The sequence below is a fragment of the Chrysemys picta genome, chromosome 4 (assembly GCF_011386835.1).
Source record: "Chrysemys picta bellii isolate R12L10 chromosome 4, ASM1138683v2, whole genome shotgun sequence".
Taxonomy (NCBI): domain Eukaryota; kingdom Metazoa; phylum Chordata; order Testudines; family Emydidae; genus Chrysemys; species Chrysemys picta.
This window is the reverse complement of record NC_088794.1, coordinates 65081284-65106403: the sequence shown is the minus strand read 5'-3', so window position 1 is coordinate 65106403 and position 25120 is coordinate 65081284. Positions and strand designations below refer to the sequence as shown.

At 38.7% G+C, this 25120-nt stretch overlaps 1 protein-coding gene across 1 annotated transcript in view; it reads right to left on the bottom strand.

Annotated features, from left to right (window-relative positions):
* DCDC1 (doublecortin domain containing 1) overlaps positions 1-25120 on the bottom strand; it is a 414547-nt gene that overhangs the window by 376992 nt on the left and 12435 nt on the right. Inside the window, exons 2-3 of the mRNA XM_065592482.1 lie at positions 10347-10537; positions 1437-1715 (exon numbers count right to left, since the gene is read on the bottom strand). Coding sequence (XP_065448554.1) covers positions 1437-1715; positions 10347-10537 — 470 coding nt within the window. The remainder of the gene's footprint in view (positions 1-1436; positions 1716-10346; positions 10538-25120) is intronic.

Here is a 25120-nt window from a genome sequence, read left to right as displayed (position 1 = left end):
TCACATTATAGATATTTAAATCAGAATACCTGAGTTTTTAAATACACTATGTAAGGAAATTGAACTCCTTTAAATAAAATAGATTTAGAATGATATCCGTCTAGAACATATTTAGTTTATTTTTGATATTTAGCATATTTTATTTGTAATACACCACATTCAGAGAGCACCATTATAACTCAAGTATGAAGTTGTTATATAGCATCTTCAGAGCCCTTTTTATTATGGTTTTTATAAGAAAAAAGATCTCCTCAATCTTTAAAAATGAGTCTCCAGTACCATCAGCATTTGACTAAATGTTGTAAATAATAAAATTGGTATTAGAAAAATTAACAATATTCTTATTAGTATATTCAGTGCATAAGTCATTTTCTTTATAATTCAATATAACTTAATGATTTGCTCTTAGTTGAAAAATTAAGAGCTAATGCTGTAGCCTTCATTCAGGCAAAATTCCCACAGACTTTGACAGCAATTCTAACTGTAGAATGGGGCCTTATGTCAATATTTCTGATCTTCAGAATGCAAAATATATTCAGCGCCATTAGCAGAATAAAATGAAATGCACTAACATCCAATAAAGAAAAAATACCCTCAATACTATTTTTAAAAGGGTAATTCCACAAAAAAATAATCTATAGTGCTATTGTACTGTAAGACTTGTCTTAGAAAACAAAGAATTTCTATTGGATAACTATAGGAAAGCTGCATGTTTTAACAAGAACATTTGTAATCTAAGGCTACAATCCTGCACTGAGCTCTGTGTAGGTGCAGAGGTCCAACCATAAAGAAATACATAAAGAGCAGGTTTGAGGCCTAAGCATCTGATTCAACTCCGCTAAATGAGAATCTTTCAAACAATTTTAAAGGGCACTGGATTGAACCTTTACACAATAAGTACTTTTATGCACATAACCATAAAGTAAAGGTATTTGACAATTTCCAAGTTTCTTGCTCTGTAATGAAAGTAATAGTTAAAGGACTTTTTGTTCTATAAGATTTTTAATCCCTTATTCATACTGGTGGGCACGTCTTAACACAAGTAGTCTCATTAAAGTCAAGAAGTTATTGTGTGAGAAACTACAAACGCATGTGAGTAAGGAATTTAGAGTCTGCCTCTTAGTGAGGTATTACTACAATTTATCATTAAACTGCTTTTTATGTGAAATTATAAAAATATACACAGAGGGCTAATGGATGCAGTTTATGCTGTATATATATAAATGTCTTAAGTGCATGTGCACATACACACACACACAACACTAGAAATAAATGAATCTTGAAGAATGCAATAAATCTTTAAAATGAATAAAATTAGCAATGTCTTTTATTTGTATGTTTTGGAGAATCAATTGAATCATCATAATGATTTCTGTTGAAAGGAGAAACGGCATCAACAGTCACAGTTAAAAGCAACACAGAACAGCTTTGATTACCTTAGCTGACCTGCTGGAGCACTGACAGGTCTGTTTCTTTTGGATGGTGATATAAGGCAGAAATTGTTTGTACTGTTTGATTTGTAGCTGCCTAGGTCTGATATTCTATCACTGTTCTGAACTGATTTTGTTTGATGTGTGGAACAATCTTGAAGTCCTGACCTTCTTGATATCACTGTCGATTGCAGATGAATATTAGGGCCAAACAGAGGCTGTCTACAGATTTGCTTTCTGTCAGTATTTTTAATTGCCGTTTTTGCATAGGGGGAAATAAATTTTCTGAAAGAAAAATATGGAGAAAAACATAAAATTATATTCTCTTATGCTGGCCTTTTGCTTAGTTTAAGTAATTATTGAATCTGTGAGGTCTTGGGAAAACCTGATAAGTGACAAGCATGGTTGAACTTATTTAATGTCAATGTACACTTGAAAAGTGGAAGAAAAAGAAACCAAATCATTAAGGCACCAAGAAATTGTCATAATAATTAGTAGATTTTGAAAACAGTCCAAGACAAAATCTCAAGGAGGAAAATAAGATTTTTAATGTGCTTTAAAACTATTTTTAAGATAACAAAAGTCTTTTGTTTTATTCAACTTAGATATAATAAAACAAAATAACACACAATTGAAAAAGTAAACTGAGATTCCATGAAATGTAGCCTGAGATTTTCAAAGGGAGTTAGAAATTCAGCAGGAATTAAGCACCTCAATCCCTATAGCTCTTTTGTAAATCCCAGCTGTAGTTTCAATAAAAATTAGGTTTTAAAAAATCTAATGATAGAAATATTCCCTGAAATTACAAAAAAAAACCCTAATAGACACATCAATCTTTTGTAAAATGAATACACTTTTCTCTACAACTTGTGTGATTCAAATATTGCAGAATTGTGGCAGTTAATGAGTACCTCAATGTGAAATTGACTAGAAACAAAAGCAAAAAGTGCAAATTTACTTTCATTGTTTACTTTTTGCATTTCCCTAAGTATAGGAAAACAATATAACAAGTAAAATGTAAATAATTTTTTTAATGTTACTTTAACAATCTAAGATGTTACTAATAACAAAAGTAAAGACATTTCCAAATGATTTTAACCTGTTCGTGTCCCCTTAAAGTAGTTTTGTATGTGTTTTGATTTTCATTTTGTTTTTGTACTAAGAATCTGTCCTTTCTTCCACTGCTAAACTCTAACCCTGAGACCCAGGTTCAAATTCTTGTTCAAGTCATTAGTGAAAATGTGTTTGAATAGTTTTATATTAGTCCTCACTTCTGCATGTCATAAAACCATTGTCGAATTTAGCTCAATTAAGCTCTGCTTAAGAGAGTTCCAGAATTAGAATAGCAGGACCTGCTGAAGGTAAAGATTGAGGAAAACTAAAAGAGCTATATCTGGGGCAGGTAGCAGAACCCACCTGATTTATGGCTGAGTCAGACCAGAGCTAGTCTTGCTTCATTTAAAATATGCAATAAATTCACTTATAACATTAAAAAATTAACAATCATAAGGCAATTTAAAAAAAAAAAGAACAAAAAAAGAGAATAAATAACAGACAGCTCTAAATTTGGGACTAATATTATATTGATGTCATAGAAATAAATGATGTAATGCACCACAAGATTGGGGTTTTATAGATCCAGATATAGATCACAATTTATTTTTCATTCACTCTTTTCTTATGACTGGAGGGTGTCTTAGTAGTATCAACAGCCAAGCAGAAGCAACAGAAGAGTCTAACATAGTCAGCTCCTCACTCTATATTGCAGATTCTCATAATTTATGAGTGTCACATTGTTCTGATAAACTACAAGAGCCCGGTGATGTCACACCCACAAATTATAAGATATTTTTTGCATGTCTTGAAGTATATTTAACACAGCAATTCAAATATTATATATCAAAATACTGTGATTAAATGAATGTTAAGAGTCTGAGTTGAATCAAGAAAAAAATCTATGTAGCACTATGGCTACAAACATATTGAGGTGTGTTTTGAAGTCTGATTAGTGAGACAAAAAAGACATTAATATCTTGTAAATGTTCATTTTCCTGCAAGGCCATTTGAAAAGTGAAGAATATCTTGTTTTCCTTTTTACAATAAAAATCTACTAGATACCATTACTTATTACAGAAAAAAAAATCCTTGGTACTAGTCCTTACTGAAGAGTGAATTATTTTGTTAGAATATTAACTGCCTTGGCTTTACCTCTGAAAAATAAGCTATCAAGGGAGTCATTTATTTTAGTAAAGAATTGTTACTTAATATGTACCACTAATGAATTCTTAGAAATATTTTTCAACCACATATGCCACATTATAAATGAGCTGTTGGTGAATAAGACCGCTATTAAAGGAAAATAGGTGTGAAAATAACTTAGGTAGCCTTTGTACACACTAGCATCTTTGTAAAAATTTCCATCATTGTTCAGTTTCAGCAGGGTAAGAGCACTAGTATACACAGGTGGGTCAACAGCACCCATATTTTAACTGGGGTGCAATCTATAGATGGTTAACATGCTAACAGTTAGTCTACTCTAGTACCACATTTGCTACCAACAGCAGACTTATACTTGAGGTAGTGCAATGTTGGGACATGTTAAGAAAATGCTAGTTTGGACACAACCCTAGCGCACAGTTCAATGGAGACCTAATATATCATAGGGTGAAGAGCTCAGCCTGTAGTGAAAAACTACACTATGTTTTTAGAGACTTTGACATGTGATTTGTGAAATGACATTAAGTGCCATGGTAAAAATGTATGATTCTTCACTCTTTATTAAGGCAAAAATCCTGTTCAGATCAATGTTAAATCGAGCCAAAAGGTTGTAATCCCATGTTTGTTGCACAAGGAAACATGTTTGTGTAGGGCTCCTATAGTTGGGTTCATTGTCTGGTTATGCCAAAAGAAGGATAGGAGACATCTGACATGGGTTTAATCAGGCCACAACTTTATTATTAGATGTCTGGGACTACCCAGCAGATAAGTGTACAGTGCAGGTAACCCCCATGTTTATTCCATAGTTACCTGGGGGGCTTTTACCAGTTCCCCCTCTTTTTCCATAACTGGGGAGAGGGGCTGCCACCAGCTTCCCCTTTTTTTGCCTCCCGGTCCTTTCAGTAAATCTGTTGCTGGGACCTTACCTTCCACCCCCGCCTCGTAGGAGGGTTAAGGTGGGCTATAAGAATGGGGGGCTGGCTCCCTGCCGTACCAATCATAGAAGTCCCCAACCGCCCCCCATTCGCTCCTTTAACGAACACTTCTTTTTAAGTCCTTTTCCAAGACATTTATCTGATCACTGTATACCTTCCCTATGGAGTACCTGCACTGGACATCCGCCACAAGGAGGCGCTAGCAATTAGCTTGGCTGCCTCCTCCCCACACCCAGTCGGATTCCCAGACATCTTCTAATGCCATCTTTTATATCAGTTAAAAAAATGATGGCACCTAAGACGGACAGGTGAACCCCATCTTCCCAAAACAACTCTGCTGCCCCATATACTATGCCAGGATGTGAAATTACTGTCCTTCCTATGGTCCCAAGGAATTTGGCCACCTCCCTATTCACATACCTCCTGGCCTTGTCCACCCTGCAGGGGGGATCACAGCTCCCCACCAGACCCTGCGCTGAAGCATGTCTGACCACATAATGTTAACTCTTGGAAAAACTACACTATTTTTTTAGAGACTTTGTCATGTGATCCTTGAAATGACATTAAGTGCCATGGTAAAACGTACAATTCTTCACTTCTTATTAAGGCAAAATTCCTGTTCAGATCAATGTTAAATCAAGCCAAAAGGTTGTAATCCCATGTTTGTGGCACAAGGAAACATGCTTGTGTAGGGCTCCTACTGTTGGGTTTAATATTGAGAAAAAAGGTGGCCAAGGATTAAAGCAATAGGACAGACTCAAGATGCTTAAATGAAAGAAACAAAAGAATCCCAAACCCTATGTGTACTAAGGCCTAAAATCTTTATTGCATATTTACTAGCAGTTCTAGAATTGCTTCTTTGTGTGATTATATTGAGGAAGTTTTGAGAGAGATGTTTGTAGTTATTATAAAAGCAAATTATTCTAAGCTCTAGTTCATACACTTTAAATTAATTTAGATACAACATAGAAGTTTTATTTTACCATAAATTTTTCAAAGACATTCTCAAACTACCCATGAAAATTTAACCAGGATACACGTCAACATATTTTTTATTTTTTAAGCACAAAACAATAGTCTTTTTTAAATAAAAGAAAGCATTCTACACAGTTTTGAGTTTTCTAAGACATAAATCTACATGAGGCTAACAATCCTATTCATAAGTGAAAAATGTGGCTACTTTGACAGACCCTGGTTCAATAACAAGTATGCAGGTCGAAGTTATCACACAGTTTTGGATGTGAATTCAACAGCAGGATAATGACAGTTGCCAAGGATTTGTACTTGCTGTCGCTTAGTACCAGTGTTGCCTGTCAAATTGTCTCCTTTTTCTTATACAGAAGCCATAGAATTTTTATGGATAGCAATTACTTACAATATACAATGAAGTACATCAAATGTAACAACCACTCTTTAGCCCTTCATTATTTGGTCGTCTCTTTGTTATATCTAGTCATCCATTTTCACCTAAATTATTTATTTATACTGTATATTTGACAAGCATATATTTTTTGCTTTATATTTTTGGAGCACTTAAAACCTTGCTCAAGAGATATAGTGATTTATTTTAATATTAATTAATTGTATTTTAAGCTAAACTTTATCTTATTACTATTTTAATAGTAGTTAAACTTCTTGTTGGACTAACTGCAACTAGTACAATCTAGATGCCAAGCTAGTTTATATACCTCTAAATATTTATCCGCATAAAACATTTAAAAAATGAAAGTATTGAGACTTAGCTATAACGGAAGTTCACATTGCTACCCTATCTTCCTCCAGGCATCATATACATGTTTATATAGATTTGCACTGATATTATTTTGTTTTGCCACCTAATTGTCTACTGCAAATAACTGCATTAATATAACTTCGTATTGACAGACCATGCCATCCTAGTAGATTTATATCTTTATCATTTTGAGTTGATACTGTAATGTACTCTCCACTGATTGTACTCTCATTGTTTCATTCTATTTTGGTCTGATATCTTTTCTGCAAGAGGCTTGCACTGACATCATAATACTGTTGTGATAACACTATGTCCAAATTCAATTAACAAGAAAGTTACGACCCAAATTATACACATATGGTAAAATCCTGACCCTATTTAAGTCAGTGGGGGTTTTGCCATTGACTTTACTGGAGCCACAGTTTCATCCCCATTTCGTAGTTATTTTTTAAAATTCAATATCTTGCACATGTATATTTGTCTCAGGCATCACAAGAAGACAAGACAAGACACCAGGAACATGATTTAACGATGCTCCAATTTTATTAATTTATCACATCTGGGAAATTATCTGGCAATAACTCATCCAATGCAGATCAACTTTCTTTCTAGAATCTGTACCACTTGGAGAAGGACTGCCTCAAGCCTTCACTCCTCCAAACCTTTAACCTGCTCCCAGCACCATTGCTGGGACCACACCATCCTCATACAAGAGTTGAGAGCATAGAGGAAAAGTGGTGGCCTCTCACTGTACCAGATATTAGGAGCCACAACTCATGCCCCAGATTCTTTACACAATGCCCTTCCAGCTCCTGTTTATCAGGGAACCAGGATTCCTTTAAATAAGCATCTGCGCTGGACGCCTGCCAAGGTACAAAAAGATGAACATTTTACCATCTCACCTACCACCTGGGAATAAAATCATGGCTCTGTTGAAATCAATGGGAGTTTTATCATTGACTCCAGAGAAGTCAAGACGTATCCCAGGTCTGTGGGTTCCTGAGGGAAAGATGAAAAAAATTCACTTCACCCAGACCAACCTAGCAATGAAGGAAAAATACCTTTCAAGCATACCTTCTGGGAGCCCAAAAGGTGATTCCTATGATGCTCAGAGCAGGACCCAGAAACCCAGTTCTATTGTAATCCCAAGAGTGTGGGGATGATGGGAGCCATTGCTCCCAGGTGCAGACTGGTATGTTAGGGGAAAGGGCTTATAAATAGTTCCCAAGGCTGCACAGGAGCCTGGGCTACCACTGCACCATTCAGTTTGACCAATAAACTTGGACTCCCTCCTGATCACCGTTAACCCTTCCCTAAACCCACGAGGAAGCAGAGGTCCCCACACAGTGGGGGAGGTGGAATCCTTAAAGGGGCTCCAGGATTTTTTTCCCCTCACAGTCCAAACAAAAGACTCCCCATATCTGAGACAGAGGAAGGAATGCAGTAAGAACCATCTCTAACAAAATAGGATCAGCACAACTGTTACTAAATCAGCCAGGTAGAGGAGGCTTTCCTTTTAGATTATCTGCAAGAGCTGTTGCATGTAGGCCACCTGGTCCAAGTTTAAGTTTTCAGTGTTGGTTATGAATATATATATTAAGCCATATTTTAGCTACACTAGAGAAGTGGTGATAAGAAAGAAAAAGGTACTATTGGCATGGGGTACATTGTGAGGAATGGGCTCCACAGTGGAGAGCATCTTATAGAAACAAGTAGGAGAGAATAAAGGGGAGGGGTTTAAAATAAGCAAGTAGAGGGGAAGTTTATTTTGCTTACAATATAATATAAACACAAACTTTATTTAAAAATTAAACTACGGTTATTGAAAGAGAGATGCCAAACATAACCCCTCAATCCAAAGGCAATCAATGCCTTTATGTTACAACCATTTCCTCAATACTTTGTTTTTTATCTAGTTAGATTATAAACTCTTTGGGAATAAAACAACAGGAAACAATGTAGGAACCACTAACTGGGCTAAGTTACTTAAGAGTATTGTATCACCAGTTACTCTCCTGAAGCACTGAGACAAGATCGTGATAAATGTATAAACTAGGGCTGTCCAAGCGATTAAAAAAATGAATTGCGATTAATTGCGTGATTAAAAAAATTAATTGCAATTAATCGCACTGTTAAAGAATAATAGAATACCATTTATATAAACATTGGATGTTTCAAATTTGGATTTTCAAATATATTGATTTCAATTACAACACAGAATACAAAGTGTACAGTGCTCACTTTATATTTATTTTTGATTACAAATATTTGAACTGTAAAAAACAAAAGAAATAGTATTTTTCAATACATCTAATACAAGTACTGTGATGCAATCTCTTTATCACAAAAGTTGAACTTACAAATGTAGAATTATGTACAAAAAGACTGGATTAAAAAAAATGTAAAATTTTAGAGCCTAAAAGTCCACTCAGTACTACTTCTTGTTCAGCCAATCGCTCAGACAAACAAGTTTGTTTACATTTGCCGGAGATAATGCTGCCCACTTCTTGTTTCTCATGGCACTGTTGTAGCTGGCGTCACAAGATATTTATGAGACAGATGCGCTCAAGACTCATATGTCTCTTCACGCTTCAACCACGATTCCAGGAGACATGCATCCAGGCTGATGACGGGTTCTGCTCGAGAACAATCCAAAGCAGTCTGTTCATTTTCATCATCTGAGTCAGATGCCACCAGCAGAAGGTTGATTTTCTTTTTTGGTGGTTCGGGTTCTGAAGTTTCCACATTGTAGTGTTGCTCTTTTAAGACTTCTGAAAGCATGCTCCACACCTCATCCCTCTCAGATTTTGGACGGCACTTCAAATTCTTAAACCTTGTGTTGAGTGCTGTAGCTATCTTTAGAAATCTCACATTGGTACTTTCTTTGCATGTTATCAAATCTGCAGTGTTCTTAAAGTGTTCTTAAAATAAACAACATGTGGTGGGTCATCATCTGAGACTGCTATAACATGAAATATTGGCAGAATGCAGGTAAAACAGAGCAGGGGACATATTCTCCCTCAAGGAGTTCAATCACAAATTTAATCAATGCAAACTTTTTTAAATGACGTCATCAGCATGGAAGCATGTCCTCTGGAATGGTGGCCAAAGCATGAAGGGACATGCAAATGTTTAGCATATCTGGCACGTAAATACCTTGCAATGCCAGCTACAAAAGTGCCATGCAATTGCCTGCTCTCACTTTCTGGCGATGTTGTAAAGAAGAAGAGGGCAGCATTATCTCCTGTAAATATAAACAAACTTGTTTGTCTTAGCGATACAAGAAGTAGGACTGAGTAGACTTGTAGGCTCTGAAGTTTTACATTGTTTTGTTTTTGAGTGCAGTTTTGTAACAAAAAAAATCTAAACCTGATGCAGGTATGCTTTCTGCATGATGGCAGAACCAAGGATACAGTGGCCCCACCCCCCCCCCGCAGCTACCCACAGGATGGGTTGCCCACATAGGGAAGTAAGGGTGGTGCCTTATGCCATCTTATGTCCTTGCATGGCTTGTATGACACATAAGGATTTGCCCCTTAGATATACATGTGCAACATCTTGTATCTTTTAATCATGTTTGTATATTTACATTATTTTTATTGCTATAATGACTTACATTGACTATTAGGGCCCAGTTTGGCATTCCTGTTCCCCGCATGGCTGGGGAATTCCAGGGGAAGGACTAATATCTAACCAAGTGAAAAAATCTGAAAATCTGAAGAAGAGGAGGCCTTTGTTTTTAAGGCTTCAAAGCCACAAAGATCACTAATTTTGAGATGATTAAAAATTTAGATAAACTCAAATTTAGATAGCTCAGAGTGATCTATAGCTAAAACATTTCTCCGTATCTGCAGTGTTCTGAGGCACTTTTCAGATTGAGTATAGGAAACTAACAGTAAATGTTACTGCGCAACCATGAAATTATCTTTAAAAATTACCTTTATTTTCAGCTTTAAACTGTTGCTAATAAAGTTATTTTTCTCAATTATATTCTGTGCAGCATATCACAAAATAGCAAATTAAAAATCTTACCTTGGAAAATTATATAAGTGGGAAGAAGATGTGATGACTTTATTCACATACTGCTTCACTACTGTAGTTTGTACACTGTTATGACATGAAGACGTTGATGAAGTTAAGAATTCATTATTTCTTTGTGATTCCCCAAAAGTTGGATTGCAAGGTACATGAGCACTTACTGGCCTTTTGTCATTTGCCATTTCCTGTTTAGAAATGTCAAAGGCAGTAATTAAAATTAATGCAGAGGTTTTTACTATTAATAGTTACAACTGAAACTCTTGATTAATTAGCATGAACCCAATCGAGTAGTGCTTTTTCACATGAGTAGTCTAACTGAAGCCAGTATGAAGCATAATGGGTTTCTGAACATAGTAATGTTCAGTTTGGATTGTCGTAGAAATTCCTGTCCGTTCCAGCTGAGGAATAAGGAGAGACAGACACAGCTAATCAAGCAAGGAGCCCCGGGAGGGGCGATACGTTTATTTCAATTGCAATTGGGTTCGAGCTCATAAGTTGGCAAGAACCCTGAAAACACTTACAACAAAGTATTATATGCAGTTGACTATGATAATCTATCGCTCTATGATTGGCCAAAATTTGCTATCATTACCATACATAATTAGCAAGCTACATGTATCTGCCCCTTTTGTTTGTGACCCCTTATTGTTCAGCTACTTGCCCCCTCCCCCTTGTGTTATTTTGCAAACCAAGCAGTTAGTTATCTACTGGACGCAGGCACAGAAAGTTCCACTGTCTGCAGGTTTGGAGTTTGGTTACATTTTCTCTCGAAGGAACTTCCTGAGTTAAAACTATCCATAGCTGATGCTGCATATCTCCCTTCTTCTTTCTCCCATGTGTACATGACAAATTTTCCCCCTAGCAGTTAAGTAGAATAATTTTATTTCAGGATGAAGGCAGATTGTATTTTTTATGTATTTACATTTTTAGGGAACAGAATTTGGAGATGGTGAGGAGCAATACCAATTTGGAGGCTTAAAGAGAGAGACAGGGGTAGGGATAAAAAAGTCTTCTCTATGGAGCTAGATTGGCGGAATTATCCAGAAATTTTAAAGGCTTGTATATGAGATTTTGTAACTTACTAAGTTTATTGTAAACTTTGTAAACTTACTCAGTTTATTGCTGAAATTCATTTGGAAGGAATATTATTTCATTTATTATGAAATGTTATTGTGGAAGCTATATGCAAGACTTTCCAAAGTATAAGATTAAAGTGTTAAAATATTCTTGCTTTTAATTATATAGATAAAGCTAACAGAAGGGGAACCAATTAGAGTATGGAATGAATTGCTCATGCTCAACCATGCAAAATATCAGAGTCAAAAGTTTATGTCTTGATCCGAAGAAGTGCTGAGCGCCCACAACTCCTGTTAAATCAATGGGAGCAGTAGATGCTCAGCAACTCTTAGAATCAGGCATTTACAGATTAAGGCCCTAGTCCCACAAATAATTACTCTCATGCTTAATTTAAAACATGTATGTAGCCCCCCTGGCACCAGTGAGATGACTCACATACATAAGTCTTTGCAGGTTCGGAACTTTTTGTATATGTTTCAAATAAATATTAAATTATTTATTTCCAGAATGCAGAAACTGTGGAGCAGATCTTCATCTGCTGTATGTAGATTTCTTCCAATTTTAGTCTTCGGAAGAGTGTGGGAGATATCAATACTTTTTTAAAAAACAAATATTGTGTCTCTCTGTCTACATGAGCAGTATCATGCTGTCTCTTACACAGAAGAAAAGAGTTAACTCAATCCTGGATGGTTTTATAGATCTCCAGGAAGGGAGACAATGACTCTAACTCAATTGCCAGTGTTTAATGGACAAATCCACTGCTGGAAGTCTACCTCTGGCCTCCTTAGTGAGATGCTTAAACTGGATTGACTAGGATCAGGAGTCCCACAACAGACAAAGTAACATTGAGATGGATAAAAAAGCTGATTTCAGAATGGGGAGACACTGACTGAGGGTCAGACTGAGGCAGAGACTGCAGGGATGAAGTCTGCCTCACCCAGCTCCAATGTTGGAAGTACCTGGGACAAGTGGGACCTATTTAAGCGTACAAGGAAAGACTAAGATTTAGGTAAGATAATATGTGTGTAGACCTTTTGTTGTTTTAACCCTTTCTCTCTCTGTTTGGTACATGCCTAAGGATAAGTAAATAATACTTTGTTTCAAAGAGGCTGTTTTGAGTCATTGTATTTTCATACTGATCATAGGCTACCAAAGAGAAGTCTATAACAGGAGTCAAAACCAACTAGATCTGCTGGGAAACACTTGGTAAATAGGGGTGCTAAGACCTAGAGACTCAGTCAAGAGTGGAATGAATTGCGGGATTTGCCTCTGACAGAAGTTCAGACATAGCCCTGTCACTTGGAAAGGGTGCCCACCCAGAGACTGAGAGAGGGTACAGCTCATCCTGAACTGTGATAAACCTACTGTATGCAAAAAATTAATGTTCTTGTAGCTTCTTCTATTAAAATGGAGAACTGAAGGTAAGGTGCGACACCTGTAGTTCAGAATTCAAAATGATCTGCTTCTCATGTTCTCATAATGGTTTTGGTCACTTACCAAAAATAATAAATAACAATAATAATAATAATAATACCAGTACCTAACGGGAAAGCTAAAGCAAACTTTATTAATTAATCCAAGTACTTATAAAATCCCTTTTACAAATGAGACTACTGACACGTTTTAAAGCAAGCCAGATTTAGCACTATAGTTGTATAAAAACTAACCACCCAGCGGATAGCAATAATTTCAGCATTTGCAAATGTTTTCTTTGTTTGCAGTGTGAACCCCTAAAAACACAGGCTAAATAAAGAAAAATCACCACCTCGGAAGGATTTTTGAAATCAGGCCCTTTAAGCTATAGTTTATAATCACTCAGGGCCATATTCTGCAATGTGTAGTAGTATCTTACTCCTTAAGTAGTCCCATTGGAATTAATGGGAGTATCTATATAGAAAGGCACGACTCAAAATGCCAATGGTGGCAGAATCTGGTCCTTAGAAAATGGAACATGAAGTCTTTATTCTTTGCTTCTTTATTCTTAGAAATATCCTTGAACCGACTGTGATACAAGTTGTTACTCTTTTCCTCACTAAAAGGTCAATGTGGCAGGTGAGGCTGCTTCAGGGAGTTTGTCAGGGAGCAGGCCAGCAGCTGGTTCTAGCAGGTCTGCCCTTGACACTCTTTCTAGCCCTTTTAGGCCTCTGGAGGTATGTCTACAATGCCATGTAAGCTCAGGGTTAGCAGAACTTGAGTTAGCAGACCATGGATTTGTTAATCTAGGACTTGATGGTCTACACTCATTTACAACCCCAGGTTAGGAACTGTTGAGCCCTGGGTCCCAACGTGGGGCTCCAGCGTATACAGTGCATTATGTTGGCCTGAGTCCAACCACCCATAACCCAGACTTCCTAGCACCCTCCCAAAGTGTGGTCGCTCTAGCCCTTTGTTTGTGATGCAGGAAAATCTGACTGCCAACCAAAATTGACTGTCCAGAGGACAAAGAAAGTCAGCTAGTGGGATTGTGGAATACTTTTGGCAGACTCCCAGAGCATGAGTCCAGTAGGGCTGCGTCTACACTGCAAAGCAATAGGGTTTGAACCCTGAGTCGTGGCTTGACTCAGGCTTGGACCTTCCACCCCTGTGGGGTCCTGGGACCATTGGTCCAAGCCCTGTGTTAGCACAATTTTTGTGAAGATGGAAGGGGGTTAGGCTTAAGCTTCAATTCGAACCTGAGGTTACAACAGAGTGTAGACATACCCTGGAGATGAATCTTGTTGGTAGCCCGGCCTGCGCACAGTGGTGTCCTGGTGCCAATATCTCCAGAACAGGGCAGAGAAAACCTGACAGACACCATCACAGTCATGTTTTATTTCCTGCTAACTCCTGTATAAAAACTGACTTTTAATCAGTTCTTGTTTTTGTCACCTCTTTATAGAAAAACTTCTACAATCCTAGTTCTACGGTCAGTACTATTGTGGGACTTGCACAGCTTGAGGCCCTGATATACTGACATCTAAAAAGTGGTGAAAGATTTCATAGTTCAACCTATTGCTCTCACAACTCCTACTTTAAAAACAAACTTCTCCAGTATTAATGCGGAATATCTGACATTTTGCTACGTAGATCTACTGCATGTGTAGTGTATTTAATAAAAGTTAGTTATACCATAAATATAAATATAAATATTTAATATATATAAATATATATTTAATATATATATATTTAATATATATAAATATAAAAATAAATATAAATGCTTATAATTTGTATGATACTGTATATCTCTAGAGTAATAGTTATAACAGTGCATTACACTTCATCAGGCAACACCTTGATTACTGCAACCTCCTACCTACATTCTGGCCTTGACTAGTATGTAGAGTCCTTCACAGATACAAAATTTGTATCTGCATCCTATCCACAATCTGCAAAAATTGTCTGTGGATATTGCAGGGCTGTGCCAAGCCCCTGACACCCAGCCACCCCCCACTTCTCCTTAGAGACCTCCTGCCCTGCTCTGGGCAGGGAGGCTACAATCCTGGGCCCTCTTATGCAGTGCCACCTTCCCAATGGAGGGCTCGGACGCCCTTACGCAGCCGCAGTGACTCTAAAACATGCAGACCCAACTGGGACAGACAGCAGCGACAACTATTCTCCTCACAGCGCCCGCAGTTGCCACCTGCTAGTTTAAAGTACAACACCTCTTTCAAAATGGTGCTTGGCTCACTACACAGGAGCACAGTGTATATCTACCCTTATGGGTATGTCTACTCTTCTGGGAGTTCTAGTTTACCTCCTCCATCCGAGTAAGCTGGGGACTGCAACTCCCAGAATGTCCAGTGGGCTATTGCCACATATCACAGCCAACTGCTGCATGATTCAGAGAGCTGGGCAATTTTCCCCAGGCCCCACAGGGGGCCCTGCAAGCCCTGGCCCAGCGGCGGTCCGGGTCTTCGGCGGCATTTCAGCGGTGGGGGGCGTGGAGCGACTGAAGGGCCCCCCGCTGCTGAAATGCCACCAAAGACCCGGACCGCCGCCGGGTGAGTACAGGCGCTGCAGCTCCTCCGCTTTGCCCCAGGCCCCCTGAATCCTCTGGGCAGCCCTGGTATGAATGGGTCATCCTCCTCGAAAGATTGATAACGCTGCTACCCTATTCTTCAAATCCCTCCTCAAGATTCACTTCCACAGAATACAGCCAAATTATAATGGCTAGGCAGGTGATGCGCTAAGATTATTGCTACTGATCTGCTCATTTGTCTCCATTCACAAACAACTACAACAAAATCTCTATACCTACAAATTGTGTACAAGGCTAGTCTATTAAAAAATAAAACTTGAATTGCTGTTACCCTGTCCTCCCCCTCCTCTCCTTCCTTCCCCCTCAACCCCTGTCCCCTTTTGTTTGTTTCTTCTTTTCATTACTACTTTCCTTTACATCTTTTCACAAATAGAATGTTAGTTATACATCTGTACAGTGTCCAGCACAATGGGGACTCAATCTGGAGGCACTACTGTAATCCACATAATAAACAACAATAATAAGGAAGAGCCAATCCATTCTATAATCCACAGAAGTATATACAAACTGTGTATCTGAAATACAGTTTTATGTTAAAACTGTTTACTCTTATAGTCTTTACTAAAAAAGACAAGAAATACAAATTGCAATTACTAATTTATTTATTTTCTACATTTTTTCATTTTACCATAGTTATCTTCTGTAATTAAAAATGAAACAAAATAGCTTGTCTCTCAAACGTGCATTTCAACCACTGAATGTTCCTTAGAGGACTGTCCTTTTGAAAACAACTCTGCTATGTGACTAGTCTTGCGATTTTTATTTTGTCCTAGCTCAAACAAAACTGGAAGAGAATACAATGGGAGTTTTGCCTGAGCTAGGACTAAGGACTTCAGGAATGTGTTTTCAGATAGTAATGGGCAATACAGTATGTAGAGATATCAGACATATTTAATGGTAATGATCAGAGGCAATTAAGTAGATTTAACTGTTCTTTATACCAGAAAATACTATTTTTTTAAAGAAGAAACTACAACATAAAACAAATGTTAAACAAAAGTATGGTAGAATTCATTCTATACTTCCAAAGAAAATAAGTGCATCAAAGCCAATTAGCCCAATGCCCCCTTCCCACAAACACATGGGAGCATACCCAATTATCTTGAAAAAAGCCAATTAAAAATAAAATGAATAATCTGAATACCAAAACTTCTATAATTCATTTGATAATTATATTTCTCTTGAAGCTGCTGTTAACGTAAACTGTGAAATACTGTCGATCTATCATGTTTATAAGCATCATAGACAACATACCCATTCCTCTGTTGTCTTTAAACGTTATATTGCAGTTTGCACTAACAAGTAATCAAAATGACATTAAACATGCCTATTTTTCTAATACAGGTCTTCAGATAACATTTAGAATCTTCAAAAAACTGAATATTCATTTTATATACATCAGGATAAACATCCAGTTAGTCACAGGGATCCTTTTTTTTTTTTTTTTTTTTTGTAATGGCAGAATAAAGAAAAGTAAAGAAAAAGAAAAAAGGATATTATGTTTATAGAATCAGAAATGTAGGGCTGGAGGGGAGCTCAAATGTCATGTGGGACTGTGTCAAAAGCCATACTAAAATCAAGATATGTGTACAGTTTCCCCCCATCTACTAGGTCAGTAACCCTGTCAAAGAAGAAAATTGAATTAGTTTGGTATGATTTGTTCTTGACAAATCCATGTTGGCTCTTACTTATCACCCTATTATTCTCTAGGTGCTTACAAATTAATTGTTTAATAATTTGTTCCAGTATCTTTCCAGGTACCGAAGCACGGCTGACAGGTCTATATTTCCCTGGGACCCTTTTGTGCCCCTTTTTAAAGATGGTACTATGTTTGCCCTTCTCAAGTCCTCTAAAACTAGGGTGACCAGATGTCCCGATTTTTGGGTCTTTTCCTTATATAGGCTCCTATTACCCCCCCCACCCACTGTCCCGATTTTTCACACTTGCTATCTGATCACCCTATCTGGAACTTTCCCATCCTCCATGATTCTTTAGGGTAATGACTAACAGTTCAGAGATTCCTTTAGCTAGTTCCTGAAGTGCCCTAGGATGAATTTCATCAGGCCCTGCTGACTTTAATACATCTTACTCATGATTAACAGCAGTTCATTACATGGATGTGCAGTATGTGAATGTGTACAGGAGTGGCTGAGAGAAAGGAGTTTCCCCCTCCCTTGCATAATCCACATAAGGTCCAGGCACAACTGTAGTCTTGGCACTCAGGGGGATTAATGGGGTCTCTTCCATACTGTCCCAGAAGTGAGTATTGTTGGTCTATGTATTATTGGCCCTTAGAAAAAAATCAAAATATAAGATTGTTTGTATTACATTCTTTTGTAATTTTAAAATGGATCAGGTCACAAATTGAATATGACCTCATTACTGTGGCAACCCTGGAGGACTGGACTAGTTGGATTATAATGCTGGGTATATATGTTTGAGATATGTCATTCTCAATCTAATGAAGAGTGAAGTGTTGCTGGTGAATAGGGTTGTCACCATGAGAAAGCATTCTTTTCCACTACACTTACTAATGTGGCACCTTTGGAAGTCAAGAGCCAGGTTAAGAAACTTGATGTCCTTTTCAACCATGCCCAAGTGCCAGACTTGGTATGGAAATGTTTTTACTGGTTGCACAATTTTTGTAGGCAGTCCTCTTGATTACCTTTTTCTCTGGAGAATAAGGTTTGATTATTTTAAATCCCTCATAGTAGTCACTTAAATTCTGTGCAGAATGCAACAGAACATCTGTTCACAGGACTGAGCACATTTATACTGATGTCCATCCTGCAATATTTATATTACCTGTCTATACAGGGTCTAATGCTGCACCAGCTGGACTCAGTAGGACTTCAACTATTGATTTCAATGGAAGCAGAAGTAATGTAGGCCAATAATTATAGAGTAATAGAATCACAGATTGTAGGACTGGAAAGGACCTCAAGAAGTCATCTAGTCCATCCCTCTGAGCTGAGGCAGGACCAAGTATATCTAGAGCATCCCTGACTGGTCTAACCTGTTCTCAAAAACCTCCAATTGCAGAGATTCCACAACCTCCCTTGGAAACCTATTCCAATACTTAACTATCCTTATAGTTAGAACATTTTTTCCTATGTAAACTAAATCTCCCTTGCTGCAGATTAAGCTGATTACTTCAGGGAACATGGAGAACAATTGATCATCGTCCTCTTTATAAGAACCTAACATATTTAAAGACTGTTATCAGGTCCCCCCTCTGTCTTCTTTTCTCAAGACTAATCACACCTAGTTTTAACACTTTCCTCCTAGGGCAGGTTATCTAAGCTTTTTACCATTTTTGTTGCTCTCATCTGGATTCACTCCAGTTTGTCCACATCTTTCTTGAGGTGTAGCACCCAGAACTGGACACACTACTCCAGCTGAGGCCTCACCAGTGTGGAGTAGACTGGAACAATTACCACTTGTGTCATACATATGAAACTCTTGTTAATACACCCTTGAATGATATTAGCCTTTTTTTGAAACTGCATCACATTGTTGGCTCATATTGAATTTGTGATTCACTATAACTAGAGCTTTGTGTCTGTCACAAAGGTCGCAGAAGTCATGGATTCTGCAGTGGCCAGTCTGGATGATCTCAGGGCTGCGCAAGTAGCAAGCTCTGGGGGCAGCTGCTCAGGTGGCCCGGGGACAGCCACACAGGCTGCTGCTGGAGCAGCTCTGCGGACAGCTACTCGGGTGGCCCTGCAGCCAGCCGCACTGGCCGCTGCTTGGGCTGTCCCGGGCAGCTGGTCCTGGGGACTGCCTGAGAAGTGGTCCCAGGCGCGGCTAGAGCAGGTTCCCCGAGCAACCGCTGCTTTGGCGGCTCCAGGCAGTGGTCCCCGTGGCAGCTGGAGCAACTACTGCTCTAGCAGCCCCTGACAGCTGGTGCTGCTGGCCGTGGTCCCCCTTCTGCAGCAGCAGCCCTCCAGGACATTCCCCACAGCAGTGGCCTCCAAGGGTAACCCCCGCAGCAGCAGCCACCCAAAGATTTATTCAGGACTATTTATAGTATAAGTCACGGATGGGTCACAGGCCGTGAATTTTTGTTTATTGCTCGTGACCTGTCCATGACTTTTACTAAAAATACTGTGACTAAATCGTAGCCTTAACTATATCCCCCAGATCCTTTTCAGGAGTACTACTGCCTAACCCAGGGGTGGCCAACCTGTGGCTCCGGAACCACATGCAGCTCTTCAGAAGTTAATATGCAGCTCCTTGTATAGGCACCAACTCTGGGGCTGGAGCTACAGGCACCAACTTTCCAATGTGCTCACTGCTCAACCCCTGGCTCTGCCACAGGCCCTGCTCCCACTCCACCCCTTCCCACCCCCTCCCCTGAGCATGCCGTGCCCTCGCTTATCCCCTTTCCTCCCCTCCCCCCATAGCCTCCTGCACGCCACAAAACTGCTGACCGGGAGGTGTGGGTTGGGAGGGGGAGGGGCTGATCGAAGGGGCTGCCAGTAGGTGGAAGGCGCTGGGTGCGGCGGGGGGGGGGGGCAGCTGATGGGGGGCTGCTGATGTATTACTGTGGCTCTTTGGCAATCTCAGGCTCAGGTTGGCCACCCTTGGCCTAACCAGTTATTCCCCATTTTGTAGTTGTGCATTCGTGAATAGGGGAAGGGGTTGGAATGGGGGCGGGGAAGGGGTGGTAAGAGGTGGGGCAGGGGCAGGGCCTCATGGAAGGGGTGGAGTTGGGGCGGGGCCAAGGACGGTGAATGGGAGGTGTCAGTAATGCGGCCCTCAGGCCAATGTACTAGACCTCATGTGGCCCTTGTGTTCATTTGAGTTTTAGATCCCTGGCATAGACCATGGAGTATTATAGAGGGGCACTTATTAAATACACATTTTTGCTCTTTCTTTTTTAACCTGGGTATAAGAGAAGTGAGACTATAAAAATTAGCTTAAAACATTTAAAAATGTATAAGTAACATTAAGAATATGAATATGGTAACACCTGTTTATAAAATACATGTTAAAATCAAAAAATATGTATGGTATATTTCTTTGAAAAGCTGTTCTCTATCTCAGAGACAGCCTAAATACTATTTAATGTTGTTGCTGTGGTAACAACAGGAGCATAAAACCCAAACAATTTCCCCCCAACATGTTTCCAATTTTTTCATATACACGTTTTATATGTAATGAGCTATTCTGTCCTTTTCTCAGTTCAAATGATTCCCCTCTCCTTTTACACCATTTTGTACTTCAGTGTGTGTAAATAAGAGATGCCCAATTAGCTATGGGTAAGGGAAATCTTGCACAAATAACCTAAAATTTTCTACCTTTAGAGTGCTTGACTTTGCAACCTTAAAGTTCTTTTAACATAGATTTTTGTAATTAATTTTCTAAGATTTTAAATAGCAAACTGAAAAAAACCCAGAAATTTCATTATGAAGAACTACACTGACCCCCACGTGGGTGAGCATCAGGATTGGAACCTATAGATCCAGTGCACAGATCTCTACTTGTTCAGCTAACATAGTAACTAGTGGCAATAGTGGGCTGTTATGCTCTATGTGGCCCAATCACTACAGATGAATAAGACATATACCGGTACTTTGGCAGTGGGTATCACAGCTACTTGCTGACAGGCAGAGGAACATTGAGACTCAGGAATCCTGGGTTCAATTCCAGATTCTGAAGAGGAGCATACGGTAGTGTTTATAAACCCTTCTGCTCCTACCCCCACCCTGTTCCTATCCCCCCCACTCCCCAGTTCTACTCCTGCCCTGCCTCATCCTCCTGTCCCTTTCCACTCCTGTCCTCAGCCCTTGCTCCCTTATTCTTATCTCTTTCCTGTAGCTTTTGCCCATTCCCCCTGCTTGTACCCTCCAGCCCCACCTCTCTCTGCTCCTATCATCTCTCCCAGACCCTACCTTGTTCCACACTGTTCGCCTATACCCCTCCTCTCAACTCTATCTTCCTCTGCTCCTTTCCTCCCCTTCCTCAGCTCATGTCCCTGTCCTCATCTCTACTTCTATCCCCCTCTCGCCCACGGCTGCCCTTGTCCCCACTATGCTCCTATCGCTACCTCCCCAGCTGATGTTCCTTTTCCCTCTGCTCCTGTGTTATCTCCCTTCTGCTCCTGCCTCTTTCCTTGTTCCCCATCTGCTTCGTAACCCTTTACATTTGAGTCAGGCTACATTTTTTATATCCTCCCTGCTGCCTGGGTGCTAGCAGGAGGCATGGCGAGCACAAGAAAGACAATTTCCCTGATCTTAGCTGAGGTATCCCATGCCAGAGTGGCTCCTGGCAGCTGGAAGGTGCAACCAGGGCTTTGGAGTGGAGCCTGGAGCTGGAGCGTGGAGCAGCTCCGGAGCAGTGGAGCTGCAGGTTTTGGCCTGGAGCTGGAGCGGAGCCTGAGCACAGCTCCAAAGCCCTGGCATGCAACTGTAGGGAAAGCCCTGCTCAGCCCCGTAATCATGGGATAGAAGAGCATGCTCAGGCACTCTGTTGAGATTCTTCATGCACAGTCTGTTTGTATGTAAGAGCTCTGTGGGGATGGAGCATACTCAGTGCAGATGGAGTCTACAGAGAATTTAGCTGCAAATTCTAATGAGCCTCTACTGAGTATGTGCAAACTGTGGTTTTTCAGAGGCTTATAACTTGGTAAAATTTGAGGAGATTTTCTTGGGGGCTGCTAAAGGGACATCTCTAACACTGGAACAACACCCCCGCCAAATTTCAAGTGCTGCTCCAAAACATGGAAATGCTAGTGCTTCTCAATGAAACTGAGAATTTTTCAGTGTTCTTAAGAATTTATATAAGAATTTTTTAACATAGACAAAGTAACATATTTTACCTAATCTCATTCTTGGAAACAGCTGAACCATTTTAGTGGAAATTTCCTCTCCCACCCTCCCCATCCCTTAAAAACCCTATAAGGTAGATAAACTACATGTAAAATTTCAGCCCCAACAGTTAAAGGGATTTTTTAATGGAAAGTGATAAGCAACCTTAACTACAGGGGTTAACTACTATCTCTTCCTATAATAATATAAATTCTTTATAAGGTGGGAAAGAATCTACTGAAGGTAAGACTATTGCACACAATCCCTACTGCCCAACACAACAATAGATTAAATTCAGTGCAGACAAGATTAAAATAATGCAAGTTCAAAATAACACTTTGAATTATTCATTCTAGGTGCCATTATGCAGAGTTCAAATAAAATATCTGCCTAATATATATATTAAGGCTGTCAAGCGATTAAAAAAATTAATGGTAATTAATCGAATAATAGAATACCATTTATTTAAATATTTTTGAATATTTTCTATATTTTCAAATATATTGATTTCAATTACAACACAGAATACAAAGTGTACAGTGATCACTTTATATTTATTTTTGATTACAAGTATTTGCACTGTAAAAAAACAAAAGAAATAGTATTTTTCAATTCACCTAATACAAGTACTGTAGTGCAATCAATTTATCATGAAAGTTGAACTTACACATGTAGAATTATGTACAAAAAAACTGCCTTCAAAAATAAAACAATGTAAAATTTTAGAGCCTGCAAGTCCACTCAGTCCTACTTCTTGTTCAGCCAATCACTAAGACAAACAAGTTTGTTTACATTTGCAGGAGATAATGCTGCCTCCTTCTTTTTTACAATGTCACCTGAAAATGAGAACAGGCATTCGCATGGCACCGTTGTAGCCAGCATCGTAAGATATTTATGTGACAAATGTGCTCAAGATTCATATGTCCCTTCACCCTTCAACTACCATTCCAGGGGACATGCGTCCATGCTGATGACGGGTTCTTCTCGATTACAATCCAAATTAGTGCGGACCGACGCATGTTTATTTTCATCATCTGAGTCAGATTCCACCAGCAGAAGGTTGATTTCCCTTTTTGGTGGTTTGGGTTCTGTAGTTTCCACATTGGAGTGTTGCTCTTTTAAGACTTCTGAAAGCATGCTCCACACCTCATCCCTCTCAGATTTTGGAAGGCACTTCAGATTCTTAAACCTTGTGTTGAGTGCTGTAGCTATCTTTAGAAATCTCACATTGGTACCTTCTTTGCGTTTTATCAAATCTGCAGTGTTCTTAAAGTGTTCTTAAAATAAACAACATGTGGTGGGTCATCATCTGAGACTGCTATAACATGAAATATATGGCAGAATGCAGGTAAAACAGAGCAGAGGACATATTCTCCCCCAAGGAGTTCAATCACAAATTTAATCAATGCAAATTTTTTTAAACGACCTCATCAGGATGGAAGCATGTCCTCTGGAATGGTGGCCAAAGCATGAAGGGACATACAAATGTTTAGCATATCTGGCACATAAATACCTTGCAATGCCAGCTACAAAAGTGCCATGCAATTGCCTGTTCTCACTTTCTGGCGACATTGTAAAGAAGAAGAGGGCAGCATTATCTCCTGTAAATATAAACAAACTTGTTTGTCTTAGCGATTCAAGAAGTAGGACTGAGTAGACATGTAGGCTCTGAAGTTTTACATTGTTTTGTTTTTGAGTGCAGTTTTGTAACAAAAAAAATCTACGTTTGTAAGTTGCACTTTCATGATAAAGAGATTGCACTACAGTACTTGTATGAGGTGAATTGAAAAATACTGTTTTTGTAATAATTTTAACAGTGCAAATATTTGTAATAAAAATATACACTTTGATTTCAATTACAACACAGAATACAATATATATGAAAATGCAGAAAAACCTCCAAAATATTTAATACATTTCAATAAGTATTCTATTGTTTAACAGTGCGATTAAAACTGTGATTAATCACAATTAATTTTTTTCATCACGATTAATTTTTTTGAATTAATCACATAAGTTAACTGCGATTAATCGACAGCCCTAATTGATTGCATTCCTTCACTGTGAATACTGCAGTCAGATTTGGTCATCCCATCTCAAAAAAGAGGTAGCAAAACAAAAAGGATGCTGACAAGGGAAATGAAAATGATAAGAGTCATGGAGACATTTCCATATAAGGAGAAATTGAAAAGATAAGAAGTATCACATTTACAGAGGAGGCAAATATAAGGTTATGTGTTAGAATTATATAAAATAATGAATACTATAGAGATCATTCTCATCATAATACAAAATCAAGGAGACATTGTTACAAGTCAAAATTAACATGTGGCACTCACATTACTAAGACAAAAAGTTAAGCAAGATTAAAAAAAATGATTAGCCATTTAAATAAACAATGAAAACCATCAACCCTCATGCTTTAAGATAGAAGTCATCCTCTAACAGCTCAGGGTTAGGAAAAAATTTCCCCAAAGATACGTTGCAAAATTATGCATCATATGTTTTTACATCTTTCTCAGAAGTATCTATCCTCAGAAGCACCTTGAATGCAGTGTAGCGTAGTGGATTGAGCACCAGAAAGGTACTCTAGATACATTGATTCTATTCCTGGCCCTGTAATTGGCCTACTAGATAACCATGGGGAACTCACTCCACTGCCATCTATAAAATGAGGATGATAATAATATTGAACTCCTTTGTAAAATGTTTTAAAATCTACTGATGAAAAGTGCTATATAAGAGCTACACACTATTACTGGGAAGTGTCAGAGCCAAGGTAGCCTAACCCTACTAAATGAACCATAGATCTGAACTAAGGTGGATATGTCAATTCTTATGTTCCTAAATTGAGCTAG